Raw genomic sequence first — 22,977 nt, 5'->3', positions numbered from 1 at the left:
GTGAAAAAGCAACTAGGCTTTTAAGTGTCTAGCAGAGAGGTTTACTGCCATTTGCCACAGCCTCATGTGCATGCGAGCGTCAATACAATCCACAGAGTAGAGCTACCTGGTGAGTCAGTCATGGAGAGCACAGAGGAACTCTAAAGCAGAAGAGAAACCAAACAACAGACACTGAGGGAAGGCATAATCTTCAACTCTGTAACCTGCATGTGAGAATAAAAGTCGTGGCAGGACAGCCACTGAAATCTGTTAACATGAGTCACGAGAGGACCGAGTGTTCACTCATAACATCTCTAAACGCCTTAATTTATTATCAATGCCAGGGCAAGTCTAGGGGAAAAAAAAACTTCTGATGGTGCTTATTAAATGAAGGAGGATAATGTGAGCAGAAGTTAAGTAGGTTGTGGTGAAGAAAATACTCAGAGGGGAAAATAGAAGACAGGGAGCAAAAAGCAAACCAAGGAGCTAACTGAAATGACTCATTAGCAAAACTCCATCTTGATAACAATAATAATACAATGCCACACCACAATACAATAAATAAATAAATCTCTCATTGTTCTTGCTTTTTTCTCCAGATTTATTTTTCTCATTCGGTTACACAGATATTATTGATAAATTATTGTCTTAAAAGGGGCTGTATCAAGACACCACCGTTAGCGTGGACAATGTTCTGGGACTTATTCTGCGCTTCCTACTTCTAGTAAATATCTCAGCATCGGAGTAAAGGTGTTTGGATCACAGCCCACTCCACCCACTACATGAGCGCACACACAAACCAACAGAACTGAGTGTTTTTTTTATTTATAGATTTAAAGGATTTCACTTTCCACAAAAGGTATCTGCGGTCCCGAGCAAACATCCTCTTCACACTTCCCTTTCTCAGAATTTCTTACACTGCTCAGCAGGCAGATAGTGTACAGAAAATATGTGAGGCTTACGGGTGACCTTTCTCAGCATTTTTCCTGAACCTCAATCCTTTCTGAAGGAGTAAAAACTAACCGTTCGCTGCAGGTTTGGCCAATTTAACCAGCACACACTTTATTAATGCATCAGGACAAGAACTGATGAAACACGAAATGAAACGGAGCAAGAATAAAAGTAAACATCACCTGAGGGGTGGCTGCAGATCATTGTATTACAACAAATTTATAATAATAATAATGATTATTATCATTATTATTATTATTATTATTATTATTATCTGGATTAACTAACAATGACTCCCCACTGCTGCCTGCTTGCTTTACTATTGAGCATTTTGAGCAAAAAATTTGAATGGACTGTAGCTGAGGTTTCAGACTGAAAAACTTGAACCTTGGTCAGGCACTTTGTAGTCACAAATACAGAGGAATAAAGTCCTGTTTGCTGAGCCTCAGTCAGATCTGAATCACATTCAATTTTTAGTAAAGACTTAAACTGAAAGTGACTACTGAGGCTATAAACAAAAAAGCATGACGTGATGAGCAATATGGGAGTTATGGGCTTAGATAACTAAGGACGTGGAAACTGTAGCTCTAGTTATTTTACAGGTGCTAAGACTTTACTGCACTGTACTGTACAACAAATACGTGTATGTTTGTGTTGTGGTTTTTGTCATTAAGCTTAACCTTGGGGGGGGGGAAATTACAACTTTTTTTTAAAGACATAACACACGACAAGGAGCAACGTTTCACATTTTGCAATTGGCAACGAACAGGCTGAATTAAATTTGAGTTAACCGGCTTCATTTTTTGTAATCTACCAGTAATTACTATAATGATAACGGACAAAACCGAGCGATAATTACTTATTGCCAGAAACATGTACCGCTTATTTGAATAGTCGTGTTCAATGACAACATGCTTCTGATATCCTAAGGCCTAACAAGCCTTAACGTTACAATCATCATGTTTGTACCTATGTTTTTACGTTACTTTAGACACCGCACCCACTTTTCTCAGTGAGTGGGTGAAAGCATATCTAACACAAAATCTGAATAAAACATGTACATTTTCTAACTGCCGTGCATTTGTGTGTTTATAGTGTCCTTGATTTGATGCTGTTTCCACTCCTGAGATTTGGCCAAGCAGCCAGCAGATCGAGATGGGTAATGTTAATGCCCGTAAACGCCTGCTCCATTAACTTGTAGTAGATCACCACAAGACGACCCGGGAATCATATCAATTAAACCATATGACCGGTATTTGCCAGCTAAAAGCTATGAAGGAAAGTGGAACAAGGGGCACCCAGGTGTCACACTGCTTCCAGTAAAGACGAACTTGCGAATGCACTGATTTGTGGGACGCGGAAAGAAAGTAGCCCTGTGAACTGGCTAATTTTGTAGTAGCCTGCTAATGTTAACCAAGTTAAACTGGGCTAACGTTTGCGAGCAGGTCAAGCTAATGATGAGCTAGCCCGATAGCTACGTTAGCTTAGCTTTAGGCTGCAAGCTCCTGAGTGGACCAAATGTGAACAACAATACGCGTTACCATAAAATCAGTCACTTACCAAACGTAATTAGTCCGTACTAATTGTTCCCACCTCCTCTAAACACAGCTGATCATAAGATTTCTCGAGTCAGTCAAGTGTTTGTTGGCGGTTAGCGGTCTCACACTGCCTTCTTCATTAGCGAACGCTGCTGTCATTTACTGTCATCACGAGGAGACCTGCGCAACGCGCATGCGCAAAAGGAAGCATTTGGGTCGCTAAAGGGACATTTCACGCTAAAATAGAAAACATGTTTAAACATCAGGTTTCCTGGAAATTAAGGAGGTTTAAACCTTCCTCTTGTGGTACCTTTCCGTTACTATCTCTTATGTTAACTGATCGGTTTTGACCCGTGTCCTAAATCAACCAAAGAATATCCTCAAAACAATGGTTTACCATGCAGTTTGATTGTTAGTTACCTTGTTAGGCTTCCTTATCCATGAAAAGACTGGTTTTAATATTTTTCTTGTAGCTCCCAGGCCCTTTCTTTTTACAGCATATCTCGTTTCCATTCTAAAAATTTTTTTAAAATAAAAGGGTGTTACCTTACTATCGTTGACAGGTAATGGAACACACACACACACAAACACACGCTAAAAACATATATATGTATATATATATATATATATATATATATATATATATATATATATATATATATATATATATATATATATATATATATATATATATATATTAGTTTTAATATTATAAAAAAATATTATAATATTATAAGCGGTATCACAGGTCCTTCCTCACAGCAGCTGCGAGGTTGCAGTCCAGAAAACATATCGAGGACTTGATGTTTTCCTTGTTTTTTCTCAGGGATGCCACTCGCAGGTTTGCTTCTTTAAATCTTCCTGTCGTCTTCAATTCGATGCATAGCTGGTTTTTGCATCACATCCCATTATGTCGTATTTGCCTGAATTGCTGGGCATGTATTGCCAGAAGGAGCATTTCCCATGGAAAGGGGCAAAACATTCATACTGTTATGTCTGGGCCTGGGTTGAATTTCAGTGAAATGAGCCTCGCCCATCCAAGAGATATCACCACTTTTGGATTTGTTTGTTTCAGCAGGAGCAGCTTCAGCAACTGTGACCTCCTCACCAGATTCATCAGTTGTATCCGTGTCCTCTGGTTGATAATTATATCCTTCTTCTTCTCATAAAGAGCTTGGCTTATTGTAGAATTCTTTCTGCATGATGCAAACTTGAAGTCACCAAAATGAGTCGGTCTTACATGTAGATCTCAGTTTGGATGACCTTTTCAGTGAAGCAGTAAGAATAAAAGGGGTTGTTTATTTAGGGAAGGAGACAAAGCGTTAAAGAGAGTAGCTTCTAACTGAGTTAGTGAGCTCACAGTGTGTTTATGACTTTAGCTTTAGCACTACTGTTTTATAATGTTATATCATAACTGGGTCTAAACCAACCCCAACAATAAAAAAGTCATAATTTTCACCAGCGCATTTCATTATATAATTTAGTTTTATTGTTTTACTTTGTTTAAATAGAAATTCTGACAAAGTCAAAAAGCCTTGATACAATAAACAAATTTAAAAGGTACTTTTATGCATTTTATAACCTAAAAATGGGCTGGTCCTGACTATAACACAGGAGGATTTGTATTTAAATAGGCACACATTATATCCCAAATATTTATTTTTTATGCACATATTATGTGTCTCTTTATGGATAACCAAGTGACATTTAAATTGTTTATATATAGTTATATGGAAGCATGGTTATTATCATATTTACATAATATGTTCATCTCTGTAATAAGGTTTTTTTTATGCAGAATACGGAAAATACTTTGGATTAAATCTGTTCGGATCCTTTTTCAAATGTGTATTTAACACGCAACTGATGTTTTGCTTTATTTTATTTGTGAAAGCAAAACTTGATGTACCATTAACACTGCCGTAAAGCTGTGTATGGGACATGATATGAACACTAGAAAAATATGATGTTGTCATCTAATCAGAGCTGAAACATAGTCGTTTCTCCATAATTTCTCAAAACACAAGTTCATAGTTCTGAACGTGCATTTTCCAAAACAAGTTGTGAATCAAACAACTACAGGTAACCAAAAGCTACCCAAAGAGCTGTAACTCATATGTCACAGAGGCTATTTAAAATAGTAATGTTAAGGATTTATACCTCCAACTTAACTGGACATGTACCATCAGTTGTTCAGAACCTCGTGAAGTATGTTTTACTCCCCACAGCATCAGTACCATTGAATCCTAATATTTTTGTTTTTTTATACACACACCGAATGTCCTTTTATGAATGATGTATCAGTAGTGGTTTACTTGTTGCTGTTTTTTTATTATTATTTTATAATGCTAAGTCAGTGGAGCCTGCAGCTGAACTGTCAGTCCCTTCCCCAGTAGTGCTCCCCTGAATCTGCCCTCTCAAATCCATTATCTCCTAGTTTAACAGAACTTCAGGGCTGCTACCACAAGCGTTAGCATGAAATAAACTGAAATGCATTCAATTAATATGAGAGATCCCACCTGGAGGATGAACTCCTGATGTCTTGCTCTCTACCATCGACACTCCTTCACATTGCCATTTCCCCCAAGACCTGCAGATGTCACTGTCGAGATGTTTAGATCAGAATGTACACTTTCCCAAAAAATAAGTGAAATTTTATTTTAATAAAACAAAACAAAATCTCTGGGGAATGTTTCCAGCACCTCGTTCAGTCTATGCCATGACTTATTAAGGCAAAAGGGGGTACAACCTAGTAATTAATAGGTCACTATTGTACCTAATGATGTGAATGAATGTATGCATATAGAATTTTTACCCATACTTAAAGTTTATCTGGTTGACATGTGCATAACCATTGTAATTAATGATACCCGAGGCCTTTAAATGGTATTCAATTTCATACTTGCTCATATTCCATGTGTGAGCCACCACTGGACAAAAGAGTGATGAGTTTCCTACACTGCCTTTTGTACTGTATGTCATGTATGTGTATTAAGTATTAGTTTATCAGCACCAAAGCTGACTTAGATGTCACGTGACAAAGGTGAGAGCATCACCTTTTAAATTTAAAGTCATTTTATGAAAGTTTGACCTTACTTGACCTTGAAAGAGGTCAGAGGTCAAATGTGATATATTTTACTTTTTATAAGTTGCCAATACCAACTTTGTATTTCGACCAATACATGCATTGCTCCACAAGGTGGAGCTCTAATAATATAAAAAGGAGACAACATGACGAGAACTGTATTTATTTAATCTTGTGCCTTTATCTAAAGTAGCCCATGAAGAAAAATTCAAAGCCATGAGGTCACTCATTTACTTCCATTTATTATAGATTCATATATATATTTATATATACGTGTGTTATAAACATCACAAAATAGAAACTTGAGGAAGGTCTTGCACAAAGATATAATCAAGTAAAAGGGCAACCTTAGATTAGTCAACAATGGCATTGGAAGCAGGCTTATCATCTGGGGTCAGTGCTGCAGCGCTGTTAGGAACATTCTTATCTCATAATTTGTGTAAGTGCAAATAGTCTTTGCAGCTCTTGGCTCAAAGGAATTATTAAGTGTTTATAATAAAATAGGATTTTACAATATAGATGTTAAGGTTGCTCTTTTATTGCATATGATTTAATTAGGAACATACTGTGGTATTAGTTACAATAAGGTCTCAAGTTCATGATGTTCAAATGATCTAATATTCAATATATATACCTCTTACATTTCTATGCATCAAATGGTATCTTGTTAACATAATAAATTTAATCATAAGCAATATCAATATTAAAATACCTTAAATATAAATAACATGCTTTGAGCAAAAATAATTATTCATTTACACTGGTAGTTTAAACAACCTAATTCTACAGCTCTAAACCCTTTAGAAATAGCTAACCCTATACATTGCTTTGTGTCAAATGCATTTTTTTTGTTTTCGACTGAAGGCCACTTTCAAACAAAGCAATTTATACAAGAATGACATCAAGTCTTTTCACAAGATGAAATAAGTTCCAACTAAATCGTGAATGGAGTGGGAAAACAACCGGCGGTCTGATTGTACTCCTTTATCTATGAAACAATGACTAATATAATTTTTTAAAAAAAACCACACATCTACAGCATATCAAGGAAATAATACTTAAATACTAATAAACAACAGTTGTAATCTTACAACCACTGTAACAAGATATAAATATATGATTTAGCATTTGTTGGAGAAATTAATAGTGGATGACTGTTACAATATGAAACCTGGCTTTGCACACTATTATGTGTAGGCAATGAAATGTGCACTTAATAAATACTGTGTGCTTCATAAATTGTCTGCAGAGACTGCACAATCATACATGTTCACATCTTAAACACCTGGATAACTGGAGAGCTTGCCTAGTCTACATGCAGGCTATTAACTGTTTAACTGTTCTGTGGGCAACGGGATCAAAACAAGCCAAAAACAACATGTCACAAGTGTGTGTGTTTATGCGTGTGAGTTTTGTGTATCTGTGGCAACAGACAGAAGTGAGAGATAGATAGATGATAGAGAGAGAGAGCGAGAGAGAGAGAGAGCGGCTGGTCACATACTGTATATACATCTATTTCCAAATCAATATTTAGTTTGCTAAATCACACAATTTATTTCCAGTATATACATTTAGCTGACATCATTATCGTTACTAATTAGTGCTATGCTATATGATATCATCCAAGAGATGGGGGGTGCCCACCCAGTCTAATGTTCTTGGCTCGGATGCTGCCATGATCATGCACATAAACTGTTTCCCTGTTCTCTTATCTATTGGGTATATAGTAGTAGGAGTAAACCTTTTGTTGCTTTCCACAAACTCACACAGCTGATTATAGATTTTGGGGTACTCATGGCGAAGGAAAACTCCTCTGGTCCTGAGCTCACGCTGGATATTGACAAAGCAGACCTCTCGAGCTTTTCTTCCCTCCTCCCCCTCCTTGTCAATGTCTGGTGTGCCCGGAGGGGGAGTGAGGATGAGCGTTTCCATTTCGCTATCCTTCTTGAGTACCTTTTTGTCAGGGCTTGAGGAGGCTAAGGACACCTTTGCATATTTTCGAACTGTTGGTGTTTGGACCCTTGGCGAAGGTCTGTTAGGCACTAGTTCACCAACAGCGATGGATACATTCAAAAGGAAACATTCATTGGGGTCATACTCATGACCTGCTTGCTGCAGTTCCTTGCAGTACTCTCCTAGGTTGTCCTTGAAGCCATCCAGCTCTCTGAGAGATAAGTATGTGGGAGACATGAGGAGGCTCTCAAGCCCAACTTGCAGGAAGTTGTCAGCTGTCTCTGGATTAGCAAAACCCAGAAAGAGGACGCCTCTGCCTCTGGAGAGATAGCCAGCTTTAGCAACTCGTGAGAAGGCTTTGTGGATCTCTGTATTCTCTCTGCAAAACTTAAGAGTGTGTCGACACACACTACTGACACGACCATACAGGCACGTCTCTTTGTGGATCTCCCAGTCGTCCCGGCGACAATTTCGTGAGCAGTAGAAGGTGTAGCAACTGTGACAAGACTTGAAATACAGGCAGGCGTTGAACATATTCTCAATCCGGCTGCATTTCTTATTAGCACACACCATAGTGTCATCTTCATCAGTGCTGTGGTCTGGAGAGCACTCTTCTGCACTTCTTTGTAAAGCATCACACCCACTATCGGGGTCTTTGATGGTGTCGGGGCTGGATTTGGAGGAGGGGAGCTGGGTGTTCAGACATCCTAAGTTCTCGTGCCCAGACAAACCCCTGTCTTTCTCATCATCTTCAGTGATTAGCTGTTTTAGCTGGTCTAAAAGGTTTTCACTGGACTTTCTGCTAGTTGGTGGTTTGTAGTCAACGACCAAATCAGCTAAGAGTTCATCCAGCTGCTCTAGGCTCTGCTGCAGGGAGAAGTTGTTATGTTTCCTATCTTTGGTAATGTCTGTTGCATTAGATGGCTGCTTCGGATGAGCTTCTCTGGGAGATGGTGTTTTTTCATCATCCAGTGTATCCCAGCTAACAGAGTGGACATCACGTCGCCGGCTGTTGCCTGCACATAGGTCATTGTCAGTTATGGTGATCTCTGGAGTTACAAACCAATGTCCACTCTTGCTATTCTTCCACGGATTGCTTGAACCCCTCTCTAGAGAGTTTTCAGACAGTGACAGGGCAGCGTAGCGTCTCGGTGAACTTGATAGGTTAAGAATGACAGGTTGAGATGTAACATCAGAGGATGTGCCGTTCCTTGCTTGGTAAAACAAATTTTCATAACTTCGTCCACGTGGCACTGACTGGTCTCTGTCATGACGTGGATAGAGAATATTGTCCCAAGACTTTGAATGGTTTTTGATTTCTGCTCCAAGGCGACTTGTCTCTGTACAGCTATTGGGAAACCACGGGGGTATGCTGGAGTCTTGTCTTACTCTTGGTGGCGTGTGCTGAGAGGACTGATTAGAGTAACCAGATATGCTTGAGCGATACCAGTCATCTGAAAAGGCCTGAGACATTCGAGGGCGTCGACGACCCTCTGTATGGTATGGCCTTGATGAAAAGTACTGCTCCATAGGAGAGCTAAATGGTTTGGAGTAAACAAACCTTGAGTTATTCATATGATACGGATTGAAGCGGTTGTCCTCACCATAGTAAGATCTAGACAGTGGAGTTTGAGAAAAGTATGAACTTGCCTCACTTGTGGAGTAAGGCCTGCCGTATACAGAATGTGCAGGCTCTCTAGGAAAGTTGTCTGCGTAATACGACCTGACAGGAAGGGTGTGAACCCATCGAGTCCTTGGATCGTACTGACTGGTCACTGTACTACCATGACTGGTTAGACTGGACCGATCATCCTGAAAGTAAGCTCTAGAGTAGGGATGCACTGGATAACGGACTGCATCCTCGGTATAGAAAAACTTGGTTGGTATGTTAGGATTTGAGTAAGCTCTTTGTTCTTGAGTCAGATATGGTGCTGTTGGTGATGGCATTCTGTGCATGTCTAGATGCTGGTAAGAGATAGGAGACATACTGGTAGTGTAATGGTACCCCTGTCTAAAATCTCCACTATAGCACTCACTTGGAGTAGGCGTTGGTGAGGAGACCATCTGTTGAGGCACATACAAACCTCTGCTGCTACTGGCCTGAGAGTATCTCTGCCAAAGGTGGTCAGGACGCACACTGGGAACCTGCCTTGATGTGTGCTGCAGTACAGCAGCATCTGGCTTGATGTCCACACGGCACCTAACATGAGGGGTTACAGCAGGTTTATCTGACTTGTCCTCCTCAAAACAGTCTGATACATAGAGGGGGGCATGAGGCTGCAGTTTGATAGGATGCACCTCATTCAAAAAAGGCCTGTTTGATGAGTAGGAATCTCGCACTGTTTCAGAAGTCCTCAAGGTATCTGATGCAGCCTGAGGTGCATCCCTCCCCTTCCTGGTCCCTGGGGGAGACACTGAAATGGGTACAGGAGTGAGAGTAGCCTTAATCCTGGGAGCACTTTTAGACCTGGATCTCTTTTTTGAATCTGACCACGTAAGATTGCTGGTTTTGTCTTGGGTGCTGTGCTGCTGAAACTGCCTGGTGTTAAACAGATCTGGAGATGAAAAGCGAAGATGTCCCGGTTGATCCAATCCATTCCACGCAAGATCTTTATTTAATGTCTGATGCTCGGGCCTTTTGTAAGGATACTCCATCGAGGAAGAGAGGGTCTGTGGGTCATCCAGTGACTCAATGAAGTCAAAACTACGGCAGTGTCTTTTGTTGATGATTTCTGATTTATCAATCATTTTCAAGTCACATTGCTGGTTGGAGTGTAGAGAAATGGAGGGGTCAGTGATGGGATTTAGATTTATGTCCTGATACAGAGTTGATGCCAGTATATCAGGGGGATGTGTCCGAGTCATCTTAAAGAAACTTCAATGATCTCCATTCAGTGTGATTCAAGATCAACACAGCCTGGGGAAAGAAAAAAGATGGAGCATAATCAGCGTTATTGTTTTCTCTGCCATAGGAAGGCTTACGCACCCATGTTGGCGGTTGCTGGTCTCAACCCATCCAAAAGTGTGCTTTGCCAAACCAATCAAAAGTTTATTATAAAAAGAAAAAACAAACTTTTTTAGCCAATGACAAAATACAACTGTTTCTAACTTCTGATTGGATGGACAGCCTACAGCCCACCTCAAAAGTTGCCCACTACCCGCTTCCTTTTCTCATCTGATCTCATATAATGGGAAATAAATGAAAATGTAAAAACTAAAGAAGAGATGTTGTGACTTTTAATATTGTATAATTTGCTTCCAAGAGGACACTCTGCAACTTACCTGATGGCAACATGTTTGGAACACCACAAAAACAACAATCAGCTGATCCAAGCAGAGTCGGGCAGAGTGTAAACAACTAATCCATGCCTTGCTGTGACATTAAAACGAGGTCATTTTTAAACTGCAATGTCATATTATCTTAGTAAGACCTTATAAATAACTACACATAAAAATGCTAGTGAAATCTGTTGATGTTTTGTGGGTCTGAAAGGACAAAAACATTTCCTTTCAGATTTTTAAATCCTCAAATATCAGAATTGGTCTTAAAAATCCCTCAGTCAGGCTCTATTTAGAAAAACAAAGGTTGACTTCGGTTAGCATTGCTGCTATACCAAATGTGCCGACAGTGTCAACGCCAAGAATGATGAGAATTTTTCTAAAGAGTGGTGAACAGACCACTCATGAATTGAGACTTTTTAAGTGTCTTCAACATATTACAGTACTGTTCTAGAAACAGTGTATAGTATATTGTATTGGTGCCACAAAGTTAGGAAGAATCAGTCCACAAAATCTGGATCCATTCTTCCAAACTTTGTCACAAGAGGAGATTATTTAGGTTATTTAATGCTTTAATTGTGGAGTTGTATTTTTTAAATTGTTATTATTTCTTTTATGGTGACATTAAAATGTTATGTACTCTACGTGTTTGACTAAAGAATGAGCCTATATGACTAAAAGTAAATAAAGGCTCCCACCTATGCAAAAATAATGAATAATCATAATTCTAGGGCATACCATCAAACTGCTAGCTTGATATAGTAGGTCTTCAACTAGCTGAGAAGTTGGGAAGTAATGCACTAGCTTCTAACAACGGAAAGTTTGTTTATTCTCAACTTGCACATTTTCACTCTCTTTCTGTGTAAACCATGTTGGAAAAGTAAAGGTCAACATGCTGAGCTTCAGGAGTGAGGAGCAACCCCATAGCTAACAGCAGTGTAGTTTACAAAGCTCTTATTTAATACTGTTAATGTAGTTATCAAATGCCAATATCTCACTGAGGGCTAATGAAGGTGAACTGCCTTACACTCCCACTTGTGGCCTACTGCACGTGATGCCTTCTTGCCCCACAGTGGCTCCACTTTACCATTAAAGGCTTGCAGCATGCTGCCTTCTGCTGCAGCTAATTAAGAAGGCAGTTTTGAGGGACAAGCCCTATTTTTTAAGACTGAACAAGTGTCTCTGAGAGCAGAATTATCCCTCAGAATATGCACTATGCAAATACATTTCACCAGTCCCAAGGGGAATATATAACAGAAGCAGAGCAGGCTCTGACCACCTGCAACAATGATATTGTTAGTCTTAGAACCAAAGTGGGACATTTGATTAAAGAAAAAATATAAACGAGGAGTCCAGAGCATGAATAATTAGCATCACGCGATTTTTAGGTTCCCAGACTACGATCCAGCTTCCACATCCACTGATGACCACGGATAAATTTACTAAAATATAACCATCTATGTCGTTCCTCTTACACACTAAAGCATAGTCAATACAACAAACAGTTTAGAGAGCACTACAAAGATGTCACTTTTCTACCTACTCAGATCTGCCTCAGACTTTAATTTGCCTTCATCCCACTCATTTTGTTATTTCCAAAATAGACATTGCGCATTCTCACTTTCCCCTTGTTATCCTGCCCACTAACTGGAAATGGGCTGACCTTCCTAAAATTCTGCGTTACTCATATCAAGGGTAGATATGAACTCGTGACTCTTGATGTTAATAATGCTGCCAAAATTAGAACTGCTGAGGAGCATGAGTTCAGGGCAGATTTTACAGATGATGTGAGAAATGACACTGGGCACAGAATAAACCCAAGTACACCTCACAAAGGGTTTCAACTTATATATATATATTATATTATATATATGTTTATAATGCATATAGTTTGCTTTTCAAAACCTTGATTTATCCAAATATCACAGATCAATGTGAAAGATGAGATTATTCTTTTTTGTAATTTTAATTATACATATATATATATAAACTTCACAAACACTGTAATCATAGTTTGGTTGTTGGCGATGCATATAAGAATTAACCCTTTAATAGTTACATTTCAGGTCTCTAATATTAGCTATATAAACCTTTACTTGGTGTAGTATTTTATATTTTATATAGAAATCTTGTTGTAACTTACAGATGTTATATCTTTTCTAAAAATGGAAAAGCCACAATTTCAACTTTGGTAATATTTTTCCATAAATGGAATTCTTTCATAAACTATTTCATCTTCTTTGATATCTTTCAGTTGCATCTTACTCAAATTCCTTCATGTTTATGAATGTAAAGTGTTACGGCTGTGGCCATAAGAACACTGTGTGGGCTGTTTGTTCTGTCTCTTTACTGTGTTTAAGACTCTTTACAGGTCCCTCCCCTAATGAAGAGTAGTGAGCAGCTGATTGGACCATGGAACAGGTGACCACATTCAAAAAGCCGCTCTGACAGCTCCAGAGAGAGAGAGAGAGAGAGTGTGGAGCCGTCGCAGTCCTGACCCTGGTTTTCCCAGCCTGTGTTTATCTTGTGTATTTGTGGGAGTGTGAATTGTAAAAGCACTCGTGGGCTGAAGCGGAAGGGGTGAGCTGCCTTTTCTTTTGGAATCGTTTTCTCCTGTTTTCTTGGTCAGGGAGCGAGGGATAGCTCTGGCATTTGTTTGTTCTTTTTTCTTTCTTAGGGTTTAGTTAGTCTTTTCTGGTGGGACTTAGTTGGTTTTGTTTATTATTTTGGCCTGGGCTCACCCTGGAGCTATGCTTCTTGTCCTTAAATAAAATCACTTTTTTTACTCACAACTGGTTTGGATGTTTGGCTTGGGAACCAGGGCGGGGATTTGTCTCTCTCTCCTCCAACCTTATGTGCGTCCCTACCCGCCTAGACTAGGGGCGTAACATAAATGGGGGCTCGTCCCTTTTCGTTCGTGTGATTGGTTCGTTTCCTTTTTGCGTTTGTGGTGGGGGGGAAACGTCGTGCGCGAGTTTTGCGGCTCTGGAGTGCGCGAATGCGGTTGGGTGTCTGCGGTGTTGTGTTTTCCTTTTTCGCTTTGCTCGTGATGTCGTTTGACATGGATGATTTTGCGCAACGTCCCTCCATTGAAAAGTTGGAGCGGTGCACAAAAGCAGATTTGTTGGTAGTGGCTAACTTATTCAGGGTGGATGTTCCGTTGAATGCTAAGAAGGCGGAAATTAAACACTGTTTGGTGGAGAGACTGGTGGACAGGGGAGTGTTTGGGGGGCAGAAAACCTCGCCGAGTGGGTCTGGGAGTTTGGAGACGGCAGTGGGGGCGGAAGCTGCTGGGGCCGTCCCGAAGCCTTCCAAGGGGCGGATGCCGTCGGGGGCGGAAGCTCCTGTCGCCATTCAGTCTCCTGTATTTGACCCGGCTGGCCAGGTTGGGGCGGGTTTGGTGACGGAGGATCTCAGGCTTGCCCTTCGCTTGAAGGAGGTGGAGTTGGCGGCTAAGGCTAAGGAAGTCGAGCTCATGCATCTCCGCATTCGAGCTATGGAGCTTGATCGTTCTCGAGCGAGTGACGCTGCTCCCGTTCCTGTAAGTACACTCCCCGACACTCCCACCATAGACCAGTTTAACGCTAGCAAACAGGTTGTTTTGGTACCTCCTTTTAGGGAAGGAGAGGTTGACTCATATTTCACTGCTTTTGAGCGCATTGCAACCACTTTAAAATGGCCAAAGGACGTCTGGAGTCTGTTGCTGCAATGCAAATTAATAGGAAGAGCGCAGGAGGTCTGTGCGAGTCTTTCTATTGCGGACAGCTTGGATTATGAGGTGGTCAAATCCACTATTTTGCGGGCTTATGAACTTGTCCCAGAGGCGTATCGACAGAAGTTTCGTGCCTGTCGCAAGCTTGATAGTCAAACGTTTGTGGAATTTGCACGTGAGAAAACTGTCTTATTTGACAAGTGGGTGGCTGCCAGTCACGCGGAGGACTTTACTCAGCTAAAGGAGTTGATCCTGCTGGAAGAGTTCAAGACATGTCTCCCTGAAAACATTGTCGTGTATCTTAATGAGCAGAAGGTGGGGTTACTGTCTAAAGCCGCGGTCCTTGCCGACGAGTTTGTGTTAACTCATCGTGCTGCACTTTCGACAGAGCGCCGTGAGTACACTTCCTCACCTCGTCCTGTCAGAAGTTATAGGGTTTCCCCTAAGCGCCAGACACGTTCTGCTGCTATTCCTATGTCAGATCGCAAATGTTTTTATTGTCATGAAATCGGGCACCTCGTTGCTGCTTGCCCATCACTGCAGCGCAGGGAGCAGGCCAACACGGTGAGGAAGCCGAAAAGTGTGGGTTTCGTTCGTTCTATGTCAGCTTCCACTTCACCTAGCAATGGAGTGGGAAGTGAAGGCTTTGATGAGAGCTACCGCCCTTTTGTGTCGGAGGGGTTTGTTTCGTTGAATGAAAAAGAGGAGGATCGGGTGCCGATCATGATTCTGCGTGACACTGGGGCCGCGCAGACTCTTATTTTGAAGGGTATTCTACCTTTTTCTGATGACTCTTTTTGTGGTTCGGATGCTCTTGTCTGGGGTGTAAAAATGGATGTACTGCGTGTGCCACTGCACAATGTGTTTCTTCAATCGCCGCTCGTTTCGGGTTCGGTACCGGTTGGCGTGCGCGACCAGTTGCCAGTGCCCGGAGTTGCGATGATTCTGGGGAATGATTTGGCTAACGGAAAAGTGTTTTCTACCCCGAGAGTGGTTGAGATACCGGTGCCTGATATTTCATTACCTAACCCTGTCGCTGAGGAGCATTCCTCCTCTGTTTTTCCTGCTTGCGCGGTAACTCGTGCGCATAGGCGCAAGTACGGTGACGTGGATTTATCTGATTCTTTTCTCTGTGCTGGTGGTGGGCCGGAGTCTGAATCTGAAACCCGTGTTCCACTGACGGGCGACTCTGAGGCGATGCTGCCTATTAGCCCATCAGTGACACCTCAACTGTCTTTGGAAATCAACAAAAAGGAGTTGGTTTCGGCACAGCAGAGTGACCCAACTCTTGTGAGTTGTTTTTCCGCGGCCAACTCTAGCGACCAGTACCCTCGTGTTTATAGTGTCGAGGATGACGTGTTGATGCGTACTTGGTATCCGCCTACAGCTGGTGATTTGGGTTGGAATGTGTTTAAACAGGTTCTGGTGCCTCAACAGTACCGACCCAAAGTTCTTGGTCTTGCCCATGACAGTTTTTCTGGACATTTAGGTATTAGGAAAACCTATCACCGCATTCTGCGTCATTTCTTTTGGCCAGGATTGAAGAATGACGTTGCTCAGTATTGTCGTTCTTGTCACACCTGTCAGATTAGTGGTAAGCCTAACCAAGTCATTCCACCCGCTCCATTACACCCTATTCCAGTTTTAGGGGAACCTTTTGAACACATCCTCATCGACTGCGTTGGTCCGCTCCCTAAAACAAAATCGGGTCACCAGTACCTCTTGACTCTGATGTGTGTTGCTACCCGTTTTCCCGAGGCAATTCCGTTGCGCACCCTTAAGGTTAAACCAGTTGTTAAGGCATTGGTGAACTTTTTCTCTATTTTTGGTTTACCAAAAGCTGTTCAAACTGACCAAGGCTCTAATTTCATGTCTAGGATTTTTGCTCAGGTTTTGCAGTCACTTGGCATTAAACATCGGAAATCTAGTGCCTATCATCCGGAGTCGCAAGGTGCGCTCGAGCGGTTTCATCAGACATTGAAATCGATGATGCGGAAATTTTGCCTTGAGTCTCAAAAGGAGTGGGATGAGGGGTTGCCGCTGCTTCTTTTAGCAGTGAGAGAAAGTGTGCAGGAGTCGTTAGGATTTAGCCCTGCTGAGCTGGTGTTCGGTCACACAGTGCGTGGACCCTTGCGATTGCTTAAGGAGAACTTCCTGTCCGACACTGTTGCCCCTAAGGAAAATGTGTTAGACTATGTGAGCTCTTTCAGAGAGCGTTTGCATAAAGCGTGCGCAATTGCACGGGATGCTCTCAGTGCAACACAAGGTAGGATGAAGAGGAAGTTTGATGTGAAGGCTGTGCAGCGAAAATTTGAGGTTGGTGATAAAGTTTTAACACTTTTACCGGTCCCTGGATCTTCCCTCCAGGCCAAGTTCAGTGGTCCGTATACAGTGCAGGCGAAATTGAGTGACACGGATTATGTCATCGACACCCCAGAGCGAAGGAAAAAGTGCCGTGTGTGTCATATTAATATGATGAAGCCCTACTTTGCTGGTGGTGTGTCAACAGTTGCGACTGTGGGGGTGCCGGTTTCCGAAACTCGGTATGACCCAGTAGGTGACGATTTGGTTTTCGGTTGTGCTGTGGGCTGCGCACGACTTAGGAATTCTGAAATCCTACGTGATTTAAGGTCACATTTAACTGGGGTAGACGATGATGTCCGAAATGACGTGTGTCGGTTGATTGAAAATCATCCTAATCTTTTCTCGGACACTCCATCCTGTACCACCGTGTTGGAGCATGATATCGATGTGGGGGACCATCCGCCAATCAAACAGCATGCCTACCGGGTGAATCCCACTAAGCGTGCTCTTTTCCAGACAGAAGTCTCTTATCTGTTGGAGAATTGTCTTGCTGTCCCTAGCTCTAGTGCGTGGAGTTCCCCATGTCTCCTAGTGCCTAAAGCGGATAAGACCCCACGGTTTTGTACAGATTTTCGGAAGGTGAACAGTGTGACCAAGCCTGACTCCTATCCTCTGCCCAGAATGGAGGATTGTGTTGATAGGGTCGGTTCTGCGACCTTCGTTACCAAGCTGGACTTGTTAAAGGGCTATTGGCAAGTTCCCCTAACATCACGTGCGGCCGAAATCTCTGCTTTTGTTACTCCTGACCATTTTCTCCAGTACACTGTCATGCCTTTCGGGTTGCGCAACGCTCCCGCCACATTTCAACGGCTCATGAATATCGTGCTGGGCGGCGTCTGCAAGTGTGAAGTGTATTTGGATGACATTGTCGTCTATTCAGACACCTGGTCAGAGCATATGGAGACACTCACTGATGTGTTCCATCGCTTGGAAAGGGCATCCCTCACCCTCAACCTCGCCAAGTGTGATTTTGGTAAAGCCATGGTAACGTACTTAGGAAAGCAGGTGGGTCAGGGGCAAGTGCGCCCTATCTCGGCCAAAATCCAGGCCATACTGGATTTTCCTGCCCCTCAGACTAGGCGTGAGCTTCGCCGTTTCCTCGGCATGGTGGGCTACTACCGGAGTTTCTGTCAAAACTTCGCGGACGTGGTCGCACCTCTCACTAGCCTCACTAGTGTGTTGAGACCTTTTGTGTGGACCTCTGCGTGTCAGAGTGCGTTCCGGGCTGTTAAGACTCTCCTGTGCAGTGCGCCAGTGCTGGCCGCCCCTGATTTTGCACGCCCTTTTAAGTTGGAAGTGGACGCCAGTGCAAACGGGGCAGGTGCCGTATTGCTGCAGGAAGACCATCATGGTGTGGATCACCCAATCGGCTATTTCTCAAAGAAATTCAATGTCCATCAGCGAGGGTACAGCACGATTGAGAAAGAGGCCCTCTCTCTGCTGTTTGCATTGCAGCATTTCGAGGTGTATGTCGGTGGCAGTCCCTCGCCTGTGATTGTTTATACCGACCACAATCCCTTGGTATTCCTAATGCGGATGCGGAACTCGAACCAAAGGCTGATGAGGTGGTCCCTCCTGGTGCAGGACTTCAATTTGGAAATCCGTCATAAAAAGGGCACAGAGAATGTGTTAGCGGATGCCCTATCCCGTGTTTTCCCTTAAACATGACTGTCCAAAACATCTACAAAGGAGATGTCTTTGATTTTGGGAAGGGGGGTGTTACGGCTGTGGCCATAAGAACACTGTGTGGGCTGTTTGTTCTGTCTCTTTACTGTGTTTAAGACTCTTTACAGGTCCCTCCCCTAATGAAGAGTAGTGAGCAGCTGATTGGACCATGGAACAGGTGACCACATTCAAAAAGCCGCTCTGACAGCTCCAGAGAGAGAGAGAGAGAGAGTGTGGAGCCGTCGCAGTCCTGACCCTGGTTTTCCCAGCCTGTGTTTATCTTGTGTATTTGTGGGAGTGTGAATTGTAAAAGCACTCGTGGGCTGAAGCGGAAGGGGTGAGCTGCCTTTTCTTTTGGAATCGTTTTCTCCTGTTTTCTTGGTCAGGGAGCGAGGGATAGCTCTGGCATTTGTTTGTTCTTTTTTCTTTCTTAGGGTTTAGTTAGTCTTTTCTGGTGGGACTTAGTTGGTTTTGTTTATTATTTTGGCCTGGGCTCACCCTGGAGCTATGCTTCTTGTCCTTAAATAAAATCACTTTTTTTACTCACAACTGGTTTGGATGTTTGGCTTGGGAACCAGGGCGGGGATTTGTCTCTCTCTCCTCCAACCTTATGTGCGTCCCTACCCGCCTAGACTAGGGGCGTAACAAAAGAATCATTTTTTGAGTGAACCATAACCCCTAATCATCCTCCTCCCCATCACTATAAAAAGCCAAAATTCAGAATTGTTATTATTTGTCCCAACCTCATTGAGCTTGTATTTTTAGAAAAACGAGGAAAAAACATCAAGTTTATGAATAGTGCAATCAGCTGAATATCTCAAGTTTTAAATAAAAAAAAACTTCAGATACCGATGTGTAACTGTGGTAACTGCATATGTGTAGACGTTAGCTCTGAAGGCTTGGGAGTAGTGATGCTGAATGCCATAACATTTAAAATCTGCCAGTAGCTCCAATCTCGCCAAGAAAACGGCAAACTGGTCCAAGAAACAAAAAAAATCCAAATTGCTGTAAATATGTGAATTTCTGTCAGAGCCTGCAATCTCTGGGCCTCCATGAAATAATTAGGAATTAGTTCAGTTTAAAAACAGACCACTCAACTCAGTCAACGGTCCAGAGGAGAGGTTTACAAGTCACTTTTATATGTAAACTGATTTTTTACATGACTATACATTTAGAAGGGTAACCTAAGGAGCTTGGAAAGAAAGGTAACTGGACTCCTTTAAGTTTCTCGAAAACTTTTCACCTCTCATCCGAGAAGCTTATTCAGTTCTAAGACTAAATGGTGGAGAGTCCCGGGTATTTAAGCCCTCGTGGGAGTCGTGGCAGACAGCAACTGTCTGGCACATACAATCCAGTTTTGAGATCCCTTCCCGCCTTAACGCCCATTTGATCTTAGAACTGAAGAAGCTTCTTGGAGGAGAGGTGAAACATCTTTAAGAAACTTAAAGAAGTCCAGTCCAAGGTCCTTAGATCAGTGTTTCCCAACCTTTTGGAGCCACGGCACATTTTTCACATTAGAGAAATCACGCGGCACTACACCAAACAACAAGGTCACAAAAAGCAGATTGATCATTTTTCCCTGCGCACCAGGTATAGAGGAATTGGCTTGGTTTGTCCCCAGCACTACTCATGCTAGGGCTTTCATCTGGGTTGGAATTTTCTCCAGGACGCAGGTCAGATAGACTACTTTTTCTTTCCAAATATTTATCTATTAATATTACGCGCTGTGTCATCTCACAGCATGACTATTATTAGAGAGGGTAGTTGTACTGCCCTCTATTGGAAGAGAATGTAATTGTTCTGCACGTTACGCCGATCGCTTAGAGTACTAATCAGGTGGAACCAGGTAATGTTCCACCATCTTCCACCTAATCATTTCTCACGGCATACCTATGTGCCACAGCACAGTAGTTGGAAAACACTGCCTTAGATTACCATGACCTGGACTGAACCTACACAGACATTTTAAAAGGCTACGAAATCTAAAATGTGTTCATCTACTGGAATTATAATCATCATTTTCAGTAATTTGTAATAGCTTAGTAGTTGTATTTTTCATTTTATAGAATATATTATTTGTTTCCTATACATAGAAAATGTTTTGGTGTTGTTGTCCAAGTCATGGTAAAAGAACTACTGTATATCTAACTGTATATCATTCTTTTAGGGCATTGTATGAATATTAAAAAGATGAACTTTAGATGCAAGCTACAGCTGACAGATGCGGTTCCTAGCATGGTACTAAACGAAAAGGTCCTGCTGAATGAGTGGGTTGCATTCATAATACAAGCAATTTAATCACACCAAACAGACCTCGAGGTTTGTTTAAGCCTTAAAGGGATTTTCTTAGTTTAAATATATGGGTGGCTCCATGCGTGCAAATCGTCTTCAGTCAGAAACTCTGGAGAAGACTTTGGTATGGCTTATATCCTCTGCTGGCTAAGAACTCTACCTCCAGCTCAGTCTGGCGGCTGCTGTTGCCCTCACAGCCCCTCATCAGACTGCAGATGCTGAGAGAGTGTTATCAGCACTAATGTTGAATTACAGTTTGACAGATGAATGAAGCTATAACATCTATAATATAAACCCTGTGGTGGTCTGGTCTATTTGACAGTCTGTTAAGCTGAGAAATAAACAATCCTTTCCCAGAATGAAGAATTCCTTTAAAATCTGTTTTATTTTTACTTGATGAAATCTTCACATACATTTTTAAATAAATCTAGGAATTCCCTCCCTTTGTCCTTCATGGTTTTTTTTTCATTTTCAAACGAGTTGAAGTAAACAATAATTTTAAAAGGTAAGTCTGTTTATGTGTTTTATTTGTGCAAATTAAGATAATCCAGATTAAATGTCCTTTGAAATGTTAATTGTAAAGGACAAAATGCTAAATTAGCAAACTGAGTTTCTTACTATACTGCATTTTAGATATTTTAAATACATAAAATGTTTATATATTTTCCAAGTAAATCTAAGGAATTAGGGCTGTTCGATATAACGATATATATCGGATGACGATATAAAAACGTCTATCGTTTCATTTTACGCTATCGTTTGTTTCGTGGTGTCGCAAAATAAACTGTTTACGGCAATATTTTTTCACGGTTTTGATGGTCACTGTAGTGGCTATATTAATTTCTTAAAGTTCTCTCTTTCTCTTATTTTTAATATAACCACACTACGGACGGACAAGCGCCTGTTTTACGACAACGACGGTAACACCATCACGTGTCCGCTTGTTTATTTTCCACATAAACCTTTCACAATAAAGCTCAAGATCCTGTTGAGACTTTTCAAAATAAACTGAACCACGTGAAAGAGTATGCAGAGTGTTTACGGATGAGAAGAAAAAAAAAGAGCCGTCAGGTGCTAAAAAATAAACCTTAGACTCAAACGTTAGAACAGGCTTTCCCCCGCAACACTTCACGCAAGTCGAGCTGCCCGAGATTCACAGAGTTTACAGAAAATTTTTAATTTTTGTGATTTATATCGTTATCGGACGATAGATGTCTTATATTGGGATATGAGATTTTGGTCATATCGCACAGCCCTATAAGGAACTACTTCCAATATGTGTAAGGGTGAGTAGATATAAATGTAACATAAGCTTAAAAGACTAACCCAATTAGAAAATTTCAGGCCAACAGCCACAACTTAAAGCTCACTGATTACTAAGATTACTGAAATATAAATGAAATACAGCAATGTACATGCTTATGTCGCCTTTCTGTAGCAAGTATTACGTTAGCATAACTATGTAAAGAAAGCTGCTCTGAATATTTTCCAATAAATAACAGACAACTTTGACGAATCTCTGATTAAAGAACAACCAAAACATTTTGTTGTTTTTGTTTATTTGGGGTTTTTTTTAAGGCCTCTGGAGAGTATTATGGACAAAATGTTCCAACAATGGGTTTTTATGTGTCACACACACACACGGGCTTTCTTGTTGGCACTCGCCCACAAGCCAACCCTGAGTTACCATCTGTTCATCATGACGAGAGAGGCCTGACCAGCCATCTCTGTCATGTCTCCACAACACACCTAAATATCACGTCTGTTCACAACAAACCCCGACACACACAAGCGAACGCATACACCGCTATTCACTGATTTTCATGGTTTGTTGCGTTCATTGTCACATTGTAAAGCACAAATATGAATATTTTTCTACTTTTAATATGCAGGAATAGCTATAGTTATATATACTAATTAAAATAGGGTTTCTCAGATTTACAGACAGGAAAATCCAGTGGTTAACAGACAACAACAACCAATCACAGACATTTAGGGGTTTAGTTAAATATTTCATTATGTTTGACCATATGAAGCCATTTGTAGTAAAAACTACTGCACCTAGTGTGACTACTATAACAGTAAAACATGTTTTGTAATGTTGAGAAAAGCTTTGTTCTTCTTTACATAGCGGGTTAGATAGTACCACGCGATCTCTT

The 22,977-nt window shown here is 41.5% G+C and overlaps 2 protein-coding genes across 5 annotated transcripts in view; both read right to left on the bottom strand.

Annotated features, from left to right (window-relative positions):
• Window positions 1-2,660, bottom strand: part of gapvd1 (GTPase activating protein and VPS9 domains 1) — a 32,857-nt gene extending 30,197 nt beyond the window's left edge. For all 3 annotated transcript variants that reach the window (XM_082555854.1, XM_082555855.1, XM_082555856.1), the window contains exon 1: window positions 2,491-2,660. The gene's annotated coding sequence lies outside the window, so the exon portion shown is untranslated. The remainder of the gene's footprint in view (window positions 1-2,490) is intronic.
• A 3,104-nt stretch (window positions 2,661-5,764) lies between these two features.
• The window catches only part of unm_hu7912 (un-named hu7912), a 32,882-nt gene continuing 15,669 nt past the window's right edge, over window positions 5,765-22,977 (bottom strand). For both annotated transcript variants that reach the window (XM_082555858.1, XM_082555857.1), the window contains exon 2: window positions 5,765-10,423. In XM_082555858.1, coding sequence (XP_082411984.1) covers window positions 7,162-10,371 — 3,210 coding nt within the window. In that variant the 5' untranslated portion in view covers window positions 10,372-10,423 and the 3' untranslated portion in view covers window positions 5,765-7,161. The remainder of the gene's footprint in view (window positions 10,424-22,977) is intronic.

This window comes from Aulonocara stuartgranti (assembly GCF_965226115.1).
Source record: "Aulonocara stuartgranti genome assembly, chromosome: 12".
NCBI classification, from domain to species: Eukaryota; Metazoa; Chordata; class Actinopteri; order Cichliformes; family Cichlidae; genus Aulonocara; species Aulonocara stuartgranti.
Note: the sequence above shows the minus strand (reverse complement) of the source record. Positions and strands in the feature narration are given on the sequence as shown.